The sequence below is a fragment of the Theobroma cacao genome, chromosome 10 (assembly GCF_000208745.1).
Source record: "Theobroma cacao cultivar B97-61/B2 chromosome 10, Criollo_cocoa_genome_V2, whole genome shotgun sequence".
Taxonomy (NCBI): domain Eukaryota; kingdom Viridiplantae; phylum Streptophyta; class Magnoliopsida; order Malvales; family Malvaceae; genus Theobroma; species Theobroma cacao.
The window spans coordinates 15681243-15694904 of NC_030859.1; the positions used below are offsets into that span (position 1 = coordinate 15681243).

At 32.4% G+C, this 13662-nt stretch overlaps 1 protein-coding gene across 1 annotated transcript; it reads right to left on the minus strand.

Annotated features, from left to right (window-relative positions):
• LOC18586907 (3-oxo-5-alpha-steroid 4-dehydrogenase 2) lies at positions 7274-9075 on the minus strand. The gene is made up of 2 exons (XM_018128637.1): positions 8683-9075; positions 7274-7947 (listed from the first exon to the last, which is right to left on the minus strand). The coding sequence occupies exons 1-2, from the start codon at positions 8980-8982 to the stop codon at positions 7477-7479; spliced, it is 771 nt and encodes a 256-aa protein (XP_017984126.1). The 5' UTR covers positions 8983-9075; the 3' UTR covers positions 7274-7476.

A 13662-nucleotide genomic window follows, 5' to 3' on the forward strand; every position in this document is an offset into this window, starting at 1 on the left:
ATTACCTTTCAACTCATTTCAACTAAAGAAAATCAATCCATAAAAATCGAGTAATCAACTTGGCTTATGAATTTCTTAAAACTTTGGCTCGTGCCAAAACTCATACTCGGTGATACCTTGCGCAGGGCATCCAACCGAGTCCGCCAAGGCTGTTAAAATTTTTGTATACACTTAAAATATATTTTTAGTTTGAGAAAAATACAGCCGTTTCTTGGCGTTGGCTGAGTTCCCCTTCACGTGGTGGTTTGGTATGAAGTGAACCCTAAGCTTTACCCCAAGAGATACCCTACGAGCCTCTCCGTTCAAGGTAAGAATATAATGGAGTTTATCGTGCCCCTTTAATAGGCTGGTCCACGGAACCCCCTCTGCAGTGAATAATTAATATATAATCCATCAATCAATAAAATTCATTCTAGCATACATGGTAATTTATCGCAACCTAGCCTCTCAAGGCTGAATACATAGTATAAATAATTCTAACACCAAAATTAGTTTAGCCATTCATGCTCATTTATTGTCATAAGGCATCCAATTCAAAACCATAAATTTGCAACACAAGCAGGCAATCTCCAATTACTCTATTTTCAAAACCAGTATTCGATTTTTTCAAAAAATTTATAAAATCATTTTATAAAATCGTAATTTCTCTTAAAACATAGCAATTTACCATTTAAACCCATTTTCCATAAAATCACACAATTGTATAAAACTACTCTAGATAATTAAGACGATAATAAGTTCACTCACAGTTTTAGGAGTCAATGTACTTCTAATCCCAGTCTCCAAGCACAATCTCTGTACTTTTATCAGTGTACTTTGCTCACCACCTATCCACAATGTATAATACGTAATTCACCACATCAATGCTTGACCATTATAAAATCAATTCAGGCTCGGTATATATGCATGATATGACGTACAACTTATCCGACTACCGCTTAAATACGATGCTAACCTAATTCGGCCTAATTCGGCCTATTATCTCCAATTTAACTCCAAATCAATTTTTCTCACTTTCTACACTCCAATTATACTTAAATTACCTTAGTGACTGTGAATGAGATTCAATTTATCAATCTCGATAGCAAATTACGAAAATACCCCTAGTGGGTAAAAATTCGTATTTTTGCTCTGAAAATTTCCATTATTTTTCTAGGCTCATAATTCATCATTTCTTAACCAATTCTCCTAGAATGAAAATCAAATTCATCCTCACTCAACACATGGTAAATTCGACCATTAAGGGTTGTGAGAGAAAATAAATTCTTTTCTTGTTGTTTTGTTTCTAAATATGCTAAACTAACTTAAAACACTAACATAACTTAAAATCAAATTAATCTAACAACTTTCTCTCTCCTAACCCATTTTTCAGAATTGAATTCATCATAATAACTCAATATTCAACCATGGAAATCAAGAACAAAAGCATGGGTAAGCTAGGTATCAAGGAGAACTAAAGAAATTCTAACTTACCTAGCTTGTTTCCTTGATTTCTTCACTTTTTCTTTGAATTTTCACCTAGGTTTTCTTGTTTTTCCCTTTGTTCTTCCTCTCTTTCTCTCTCTTCCTTGCTTGGCCGGCCATATGAAGAAAATGGGCTGATTTTATGCCTTTTTAATAAGAAACAATAAAATAATAAAGGTATGACACATGTCATTTTCTTATTGGTCCATTTTTAAAATTTTAAAATTTTAATCCTTTTTATCTCCACCACACAATTAGTCAATGGTCAAAATGAGGATAAAGGAAGACCATGTGCTGGAAAAATGTCCTGGTGGTGGAAAATTACAATTTTGCCCCTAGGGTGGCAAAATTACCATTTTACCCTTTTACTCCAAATTATACCGAAATTAAAATTTTTCACTTCTAAACCTCAAATCTTACTCCAATAAGTCAAATTATACTCCAATAAGTCAAATGGGGCCAAAAAAATCTTTTCTAAAATTCTCATTTTGTCCCCAAGTGGCAAATGACCATTTTGCCCCTAGATAGCAAAAATTCCGATTTGACTCCAAATTGATCCTCGAACTCCGAATCACCATATTAAACCATTCTGGGACTTTAAAATTCTTAATTTCATCATAAATTCTCTATTTGATCTAGTTCGAAGCTTAAATCAACTTTGTTGTACGTCTAGGTACAATACCGACTTTTGTAAATTTTTCGAGACTCTCCTAGCATGCAAACATGTTATCCATCACATGTATGTCATGACAAATATTTTTATAGAGTCGGGCTTCTCATCTTCTCCCCCACTTGCATCAACCATATGAATTTTCTTCATGACTGATTTCGAAGTGAGGCTAAATATTAATATTTTAATATTATTTCATTAATAAAATATTATTTTATTCTAAAAATTTTATCTTGTCTCCTTGGTACCCAAAATACCCTATTATGCCTCACTTGACTTCCGAATCGCCTTTTATCTCACAAATTCTCCTCCGATAAAATTATTATTATTTTATTGTTATTTTCTCACTTGCGAAATATTTTATCCTAAACTACTCCTTTCGTCTTTTATCACTTTTAAACATTTTAATTGACCTCAATTTGCATTCGATCAACTTTATTTATCACCATATCAAAGTATGAGGTATTTCATTCTTCACTTCTCTAGTTCATCCTCATGTCTCCGCTTCATATTCATCATCTTCTTTTCAAGTCTTTTTCTTGTCAACTCGCTTTCTAGCAGGACATCTTGAGGTTCTGGGTTTATGGGATGTTTTGATGGATTTTTCGGGGGACATACGACATCTTTCACCCTTTGGTCTTGCCAAGTATGATATCTTGTGGTGACTTCATCGGTAACCCTCCCTTGATCCACTCAGCACGTTTTCTTCCAGTCTTGTGCAATTTCCTCAATTTTCTTTAGCGTTCCCGGCTCTCCATATGTAAACTCTAATTGGTTAAGTTGGTGAGTCATGGGCACGAATTGCTTAAATCCGAACTGTCTCCGTACCATAATCGGTGCTTAGCTAATGGCTCCCCATGGGCCCATCAGGGGCACCCACGGTTTGTCTCCGCATTTATACATCACTTGCATTCGCGGCATCCATGAAGCTCTCCAAGTCACTTCCACGCTCATTAACCTCCGGAGATTCGTGACCCACTCTTCTTTCCTCTTACAGTCGGGCCATACACTTTCGCAGAACTCAAGGATAGGGCAACTTACAGACAGATAAGGCTTTCGAAATTTGCTCTCTTTACATTTGAAATGGCTTTTGACCCATATAGTTAAGAGTTGGGCACATCCGATGAATCGTCCCTCGCCTTTGCGCAGACAGAAATTCAAGGATCTGAAGGTTTCAGCTAAGATGGATGGGACCGAGTTGATGCTCCTCGTCACCTGATTAAAGAAGTCTATGACTGACACCTCCACATGACCTAAAACCTTCAGGAATACCACTAAGCCATAGATTGCCATCACGAAAGCTATGAGACCTTGTTCATCCTCCATGTGTTTTTTAATATATCCGTTCAAGAAACTCCACCGAAGGCATTCTGTGTCTCCTTTCTTCTTCAAATGCTGATCCACTTCTACCTTAGTCATTCCTAACAACTTGGCCAGCTTCCGTCGGTGTCCCGTCTTTTGGGCCCTCCAATAGATCTTGTCAGGCTACATGTGATCTATCCGGAGCAGAGATGAGTACTCTTCTATGGTAGGAGTCATGTCCACCTTGTTAAAGACAAAGCAACGGTATGAGGGATCCCAAAACTGGACGATGGCTCGAAGCATCTGGTCATCAACAAGTACATATAGGAGCCATGCAATGTGTCCATACTTGCTCTGCAAATTGTCTCGGTGAGCAGGTCTCCACTGTTCCCAAATTCCTATCATCTTTGTGAAGTCATTCTGCTGAAGGTCCAAGTGAACTCTCCCGGGTAAAGTTGAGATATGTCATTGGGTCAAACAGTCTTCTTTTTCTTGTTGAATCTGCCCCATCTGTAACTCTATCTCATAGTCATTTCTGTATATGTTGAGTGGACCTGCTGATGATGATGCCATGGATGTAATCGGGATCTCTTTGGTTGGATGTTGTGTAGCCAATATTTCTCCTATATGCAATTACGATGCATGCAAATGAACATGTAACATGCACACGACAAGCAAAATAAACTTACGTTAGTATGGTAAAAAGAAAAAATGGAGTGTTAAAAATAATGAGAGAATAATAAGCAATATCATGGGTATTACTGTCTACTCCACGATACTTTATTATCTCATGGCAAAATTTAAAATAGAGGGCGTGGAAGAAATTCCTTCACGTGTACCTATTTATAGGGTATACTCTCACAGGTCTGGCCCTACCTAGGATTAAGCTACTCTCCGTATTCTATATGCTGAGCGGGGTTTATAAATAGAGCTAAGGTTCCCAAATCGTTCCTCACTGTCGTCCACGCGGACTAGTAAGGCACCCCGGTCCTCACCCATTACAGGCTTCAAACAGACTAGGTTAGATTTGAGTGGGAGTCTTCATTAGCCCGTGCGGAGGTTATCACTTCACGAGAGCGTAGCTACTAAACTCCCTCCTAAAAAGGACATAACCCGAGTGGAGGGTTTGTGCATGAATGCAAAATGTGTTGTGTGTGTGAAGGAAAACATCGAGTTCGGAATAACATTCTCTCATCCCTTTATCCTAAATCCCCACAATTATTAAAAGCAATAAAATAACAAATGCGAAATAAACAAATGCACTAAACAAAATATGCAGAACAAATCATCAACACTAAAAAAACATCGAATTATTTAAAGCCTTGGATAACCTATTATTATTTAATGGTTCGACTCTCGGCAATCCCCAGTGGAGTCGCCAACTGTCGTAACGTGCGGGTCCGTGAACCCGACCGCCAAACGTGATTTGAAAACTCAATAAAAATTAGGAGTTAGGAGTCACCACCAATCTTTTTTACTAGGTGCGATTGACCACCTATTGACTCGATTCTAATCGATGAAGCCTTAAATTAATTTTAAGCCCACCGAAAAGAATCTTAAACTGGTCTACGTTTTTCTAGATCTAAGTTCGGGAGTATGGTTACGCTTAGGGAAGGATTAGCACCCCTGGACGCCCGTTCCATGAACAGTACCATTTTTTAGATTATCCTATTAGGCTTTAATTTTTAATTTCACTACATTTCCTTAGTTATTATTCTCTTATTTTATTTCCTATTTAACCTAAAATAGAATGCAAATGTGAGGCAAGATGAAATGCATGGTGTGGGATAAAATGTCGGACGAATAACTTTTTATCGAGGACATTCTCCCGAATCCGCCCATCATACTGGTGGGATCCGGGGTGTTCTCTCACCTAGGGAATTATCCGATAAACTCGCCTTCGTAAATTTAACGAATAATTACCATCATCGGGGTCACCGTACGTTTTTCTTTAAAAATAATGTTTTCGTGCATAATGAACCTAATTCGGGCAAAAACTTTTTGTTAAAAATGTTTCTCGAGCCCTCTCATCATACTAGTGGGACCTGAGGACATCCTTTCACCTAGGAAACTTTTTGAGAAATACTCACCTTCGCAAGATCCTCGAAAAATCCCATCATCGAGGCTTAAACTCGGAAACATAAATATTTATATGCAACATATATATATGCTATGCTAATGCAATTATCTATTTTTTTGGTCATTTTTTTATATTTAATTATTATTTTATTTTATTTTTTTATCATATTTTTTATTTTATTTCTAATTATTATTTTTTCATACTTTACATTTTTTATTCTAAGTTACTTTTATTTTCCTTTTATAATTAGATAAATTGTTCATGATTCCAAGTTATTTTAGTGAATAACATTTTTATTTTTTTTATTATACTATTTCTTATCTTTTTTATATTTTTATATTTTTNAAGACCGGTGAGAAAGGCTGGTGCATAGAGCAGGAACATACCAACTCTACTGGGAACATGAACCCTAGTTGGTGCAGACTTGGGATTAAAGAATTTGGAATATTGGAAGTGTATCCCTCTTGTTTCTAACAACCCAAGGATTGCCATTGATATTGGAGTATAACTCCTCCATAGTCGACTATGTTTGTGTAATGTTGACTTTTCCTTACTTTTGACTTGTCAAGGTCGACTATGCTTGGTCTAAGGTTGACTAGGTTTGTTCAAAACTTGATTTTTTTGAGCTTTCTAGAACAGGGTTGACTATGGCTTTATAATCTTCATGTTTTGCACTCTTTTAGCCTTTGGATTGACTCGAGCTTCTCTAGGATCGACTCTTGGCTTGTGTCTTAAAGTCTCCTTAGCTTTTCAGTGCTTCTCTCTAGCTATTTTCTCCTTGCCTTGTTCTTACAACTAAATAACATTTCAAGGCATGTTTGCTCTTGCATTCTTAGCTGAATATGCATTATTTGAAAGCTTATAAAGTGTTTTCTAATTATGCATAGCTTTTCAAACAAATATGTAACCTTAGGAGATTAAAAATGTATTTGAGACAATTTCAAATGCTTAACATTAAGTTCAAGAAAACATGTGATTTTTACCAAATCAAAATATGATGTAACTTAAGGCTAACAACAAGGCTTTCAGTTTATAAATTTTACCATTATTCGCAATCAAATTCAATTCGGGTCGCCTATAGCACACCTCGAAATCTTGATTAACCTTAACATTGTCTTTTTTCTTCCCTTTAACATCCATTATTTTGTTGAATATTTTTCTAAACCCATTACACTTAGTATGCATTACATCCAAATTGTGACGAATGAGATTCATATGCTAATATGGTGAGTCCAAAAAAGTACTCTTCTTCACACAATTATGAGCTTGATCGAAACTAGGAAGCTTCTGGTCGCCAACATTTGTCCGTCATGTGATATTAAGAATTGAATCCAACCATTGCAAGATCTCTTTACTGGATAAGCAAGGAATTGGAGAGTCCCGTTCAACATGTTTTTTAAATCTATCTTTTTGTCGACAAAAAGGATGATCAATGGGCTAAAATTATCGATGACAATCCCAAAAACAAGGCTTCTTCCCCTACTCCAAAATGAAACTCTTTCTCATGTTCCATACAATAAGGACAGGATCAACATCCATAACTGCTTCACCTTAGAGAATATACATTATGTAGGAAAGTCATCAATGGTTCAAAGTGTTACTCGAACAACATAGCACGTGTTTCAAGATGTTACTTCTCATAATTCTATTTAATGTTTTTAATTGGATGCATCATTCATTTGACTGACAGTGTTAATTTCATATGCAAATTAACGAATGGAAATAAAATTTGAATATTTAAATATAAATTTCCAAAATTTAAATAACAAATCAAGTATTTGATTATAGTTAAGATACAGTCTAAAAACAAGTTTGGGAGTGTTAAATAAAACAAAAACCGAGATAAAGGTGTTTAATAAGAGAACAATATTTAAGGGATTTCTTTGGTACAAACAAGTTCGAATCTCCTTTGCATAACATTGTGATGGACCAATTTCTGTTTGAGCCTTCATTAATATATCTAGAAGACATATGGAATAAGGGCCTTGACCTGTTTTGGAAAATCTTCAAATTTAGAGAGGTACCATCTCCTGGAGACATAACTCCTACATGTCAAGTACATAGCAGAGCCTAGACTGACAGAAAAAGAATATAACGTCTGAGAAATTAAGCTCATTCCCAAGAAGCCTAAGATCTCAAAAAGATAGTGAGGGCAAATCACCAACTCAAATAAACCACCTCTGGGGATCTTGTAATCTTTGGAGCCCTTTGCCCTTAGTTTGGAGAGAAGGTAATGATGGTAGAAATTACCACTTATTCCTATTAAGAATAACACAATTCCAGGATACTTCAAATCAATCGATGGCTCTGCAAGTCCCTGTGTGAGTTGTTGTGCGTAAATCATGATCGAACTGAGTGTAAAGTAAGTACCAAGTATAACTATCGTTGACTCAAGACCCATCACTCCACTGTATTTGTGAACGAAAAGCACCTGCAATATATAGTTCAACTATTATATTATTCCATTATTTATATTCTAACACAACCCTCAGATAAAAGCCATCGGATTGCACGTGAACAAGTATAGAAGAATAGTGCAAGTTGACCAAAAAAACCATTAAAGAAAAATATATTGTTTCAATCATTGAAAGAAAGTTTGAAATTTTTTACTCGATTAAATCTCATCATACATGATTTTTTTTTTAATTTCATCATATATGATTTTAATCTAATTTTAAGTTGGTATTATTTGATTTGTTTATTGAATATTTCTTTGATGATGTATTATTACATAATATTTATTAATAGTTATTTGATTATAATTATAATTTTAGCTTTCACATAGAATGGGTAAGAAAACACTAGAGAAAAAAAAGAACTCATATATCTAAAATTTGATAACATATTAAATTAAGTGGTTGATTGCACCTGAACATTTAGTTTATTAATTGATATACGATCCTCGATCTAAAAAGTAAGATTCGAATTCTCCTTCTCCAATTTAAAAAAAAAAATAATTGATTATCTTAAATATTTAAGCGAATTATATTAAGTAACTTTGTAATAAAACTCAATATTTCAAAATTAATTACCATATTAAATTGAGTGAGAGGAAAGATCCAACTATTATACACAGGAAGAATAGTTTTGTTTGGAGGGCAAGACATGATCTTAAAATCCGGTAAAATGCAGTGTGTGAGAAATAAGAGAAAGAGAGACTAATTACCTCCAAAATTCTCTTGAAGAAATGGATGGTCATAGCAGATTTGAGGAAAAGAAATCTAAGGTCCCCATGTGGGAAAAGCCAAAAGGAAGCAAGACCGGCGAGGAAGGCTGGAGCGTAGATCAGGAACATACCAACTCGACTGGGAACATTCATCCTAGTTGTATTGGAGAATTTGGAATACTGCAAGTGTATCCCTCCGGTTTCTAACAACCCAAGGATTGCCATCAATATTAGAGTAAATACTGATGCTGCAGTATGGAGCAAAGTAGGTGGAAAAACAATTTGCAGCAACATGGTCATAGCTCAGCTTCTCTCCTCAAACTCCCTTTCCTTTTTCCTAACAATCTGATGAGCTAAAGACATATATATTTCAGCTATTGTTATGTGTGAAAGTGGAAGGCTAAATCTGAATGGGGGACCTCATGCTAGCTGTCCACGTTGCTGAAAACAGACAAGAATATTGAATATCTTATAATATTTATATATGAAGATTTGGCTCATAGATTAATGAATAATCTCTCAAAAAAAATACTTCGAATCTCTTTCTCTAAATAAAAAACAATATCTTACACTGTTTTTATTGTAAAGTATTTGATCCACCCAACAACATAATTAAATGTGAGCCCACAATTATTAAATTTTTAGGCATTCTTAGCTGGTTATGCATATCTTGAAGTCTTAACCTTTTTTTTTTAATTTTTAAACTCAATTAATGTATGAAGGTACTGATTAAAGTTGTATAAGGAAATATAGTTTTAAGAAATAATATTTTAGGAGAATGTTAATTGATATTTATTGTCGCGACTAGTAATATTTTTGCAAAATGTTTTGTAATCAAAGTATTGATTACTATTTTGGTAAAAAAATAACGGTCAAATAATTATCATATATCTATTTTATAATTAATGTATTTATTAATTTATAATAATGCATCCTAATGAGACGTGTGTTAACTCTATAATTTCGTTTGTAAAGTTTAAAATTCCTGTCCTCTAATGTATAGTTAATTTTCCCTAAAATAGTATCTCTTCTTGATTTTACAGAGAATAGTGCCTTACAAGAAAAAAAAAAAACCTTTTCTAAAATAGTATATTAACTATAATTAATCCTACATGTGAAATTAAAGAAAAAATTGGAGTGTTGATATATATATATATGTATAAGATATTCTAAGTGGAATACAGGAAGTATTTTAATTCAAACACTTTAATATTTTTGCCACACAAACAAACATTCAAAGTAGCTAGAATGTCATTTTCTAAACCTTTTGAAAGTTTGAAAGTGACTAGGGTAAAATATCTCCACCCTTTAAGTTTTAATCGAAATTTTAAACGGATTCATTAGTTTTCAAAATAAACACTTCATCCCAAAAAAATATCTTCTGCACCGCTGGGCATATAAGTTCAACTGTTAGTCAACTGTTAAATTTTCATTAGTTTAATGATATGGTATATTAAAATAATAATTTTATCTTTTATTAATTTTAAAAATTATTATTATATAATTTTTATTAATTTAAAAAAACTACAATGCTCCCTTCTCTTGGGGAGATCGGTGCTCTTTATTTTTTTATTTGAGGTGAGGTATCTATTTTGAAAATTAATGAACTTATTTGTAATTTTGATTAAAGCTTAGTGGTGTGGGAGTGTTTTACCCTGTTTCTTATTTTTATTTTTGCATTTATTAGAGATAGGTTCAGGCCTGCGTACTACTCTCTTCTCCCTAGCTTTCATGTCTCTTTTTCCCTTTCCCAATTTCTTTCATTTTAAAGGAAAAACCTATTTCAAATCGAATTATAATAAAACCTCTATAAATTAACATCTTTAGAATCATGAAAATTTATTAATTAAACGAGATATTATCTAATCAATAAATTAAAAATTTATTAATTATCAAATATTATGAACATTACTTAATTACTGAATTAGAATTATTATTATTCATGACTTGTAAATTATTGAGAACATTATGGAAAATGACAAAGAAGATGAAGTTGAAGATGATAGTTTTGTATTGAAATGTATCTCGCACAAAGACGCACTCAAAGCAACAATTACATAATTTTCTCTTGCAATACGAAAACACTACACCAGAGCTTCTTAATCCACTAAGAAAAATTAGAGATGAAGTCCAAGGAAACATCAATTTAAAAAAAAAATAAGTAACATTAAAGCCATATTTTATAAGAGCTTCTTAATTTATTTTTTTTTATAATTGAGGGAGAGGGGATTCGAACCCTACTCTATAAGCAGGGAGATTATGCATCAACCAATGAGCCAAATGCTCGAGTGCTAAAACTCTCTTAATTTAGTCATGTATATATATAATTTTGATGTATAAAGAGATTATTAATTTATATATCAAGTGGGACCTATGCTTTTTTTTAAAACGTATTATTTTATAAATTTAGCAAATTATTAATTTACCATGTTGGTCCCAAATCAGGACCAATCAAAAATATTATTTAATTCAAAATATTAATTTTTCGAGTATTAATTTATAGAGTTTTTACATTACAAGAAATTCTCACACATCACACGTAGAACGAGTAAAGAATTCTTTTTTTTACTTTCTTGCTATCCAAATGGTACCTGTCGAGACATGTGGGTTTAGGAATACAATTACTCGATGTGAAATGAAATTAAATAAATTAAAAAATCACATTTAATTAAAAAATTAAAATTAAAATCAAATTAGATCATATAATTATTTCTCTCCTAACTAAATTACCTTGAACAAAATATGATGTCTACAACACCCACTAGAGTTATATCATTATCACAATTGTATTACCCTAAGTTATATATGAATAAAAATAACCAAAAAAAGGAAAATTGATGAGAAGCAAAAAGGAATTGAAAAGTAAAATCCTAGCTTTTAAGATTGCATGGCTAAGATCTCAATTAACTTGCCACAAAAAGTTTGGTGTTTCCATGGAATTTGCTAGACAAAAGAGGAGAATGGAAAAACTATGGAAATTACCTAAATTATTTATAGGGGTCTTATTAGTTCAATAATAAAATCTTTTAAAGCAAAATTGATTGACCCTATTCTATGTTAATTAAAAGTAGCTCCCTATCTACTTAATATCATTCAAGACTTTTTTTCTGAAAAAATTCTAATAAATAGCATTTAATATGGGTTATCAAAGGCATTGAAAATATTCAAGCATCCAAAATTTCCAATAAACCATAAACGCGCCCTAAGTTAAGAAAAATAAATAAATAATACCTATTTATATTATTTAATTATTTATATATTTTAAAAGTAAATAAATTAACTTAAAGTGTATATATTTACATAAAAGTTTTTTGTACTGTTGCATTTACCAAATGGACAGTTCAAAAAACTTAATTACAAAATAACAAAATTTGAGAAAACTAAAAGGTCAAGTAAGGGTTAATAAAAATTTGATCTAAACTAAAAGGGTTAAATGATCATTTTAAAATTTGTTAGGGAGCCAAGTAAAGGTTTATAAGAAAAAGAAAGAAATTAATTTCTTGTGGGTAAAAATGAAAATTTGGCTAAGTGAAGGGGCCCATCCCCATCCCTGGCTCCGTCCCTACTTGGGCACAGGTTTTAAGGCCTTAGTCTAATGCATAAATTTGTAGTTAATTAAGATTTAAAATTAAAATATTAATATAAAATTTTAATCATATAATAATAAGTAAATACTCAAATTGAGTTCGAATTTGACTTATGAACGAGAGTACTTGTAAAATTCGGCCTGAGTTCAACCCACAAAGACCTTTACTTTTTTCGTACTTGCTTCTTTTCCTAATATCCTTGTCTTTCACATTCATGTTCCCCCTTTTTCTTTTCTCAATAATGATAAACTCTAATTTTTGCATAAAATGTAATTAAAAAATAATTATACAAAATCGTTATATGTTTCTAAACATAAAACAATAAACTGAGTGATGCTGACCGCCATTAACTTCTTCTGCTCCTTAGCCGCACAATTGTTATCGACATCATCAATACTCTGCGAAACTTAAATGCCCCCAGGGGAAGAGGCCCCTTCCCAACGCTTTTGAAGCCAACTTGATAATAATATATCATGTCTGCTTGATCACGTGCTTTCATTATTGACTATTTTCAAATTCTTGGACAATCAATCAGCAAACTCATTAATCTAGGTTTCTACTTGGGCATTAATCGGATTCCCGTCAAACACATGTACCTACGTTCGCAAACAAAGACATAGGGCTTTGTTTTGAGTCCAGCTTGGGAATTAGGGTTTGCTCCCAACAAACTAATCTCTTCAACCGTCAATCGTCTATGAGAAAATAATTAAAATTAGGTATAATGTTTGAAAAGTTCATAAATTATTTTAAAAATTTTAAATAAATTTTTATTATTTTATTATATTTAATCATATTCATATATTTTTATTTTGAGTTAAATAGACTTTTATAATTAATAGTTGATTAATTATTATTAATTAAAATATCACTTATCATTTTAGATTCACATAACACTAATATGATATTGATGTAGAAAGTAAAAAATATCATATGATCAACAGTTAATCAACTATTAATCATAAGGATTTATTTGATTCAAAAAAAATAAGAGCTTAATTGAATGCAATAAAAAAATAAAAAATTATTTGAATATTTTTAAATAATTTAAAAAATTTTTAAATATTATACCTTAAAGTTAATTCTTAAATAAACACAGCTAGTACCTGAAAACATTGATCCAATACAACTAGCTTATTATTATCGATATCCCAAGCAAATTCCAATGGGCTTGTCAACATTTCATTGATGATTAATGATCGTCTTTTATACATAATTTAGCAAGTCCACATGTAGGTAACCTTTGCTCCATCATCGTCTTTGACCTTCTATTAGTAACTAGCTTAATCTCAAAATACAATAGTCAACGTCTTCATCAAGTTTTCATATTCTCTTATGAGTTTCGGTTTCTATATTATTACGAAATTAACAGACACACAATTATTAAACATATAAT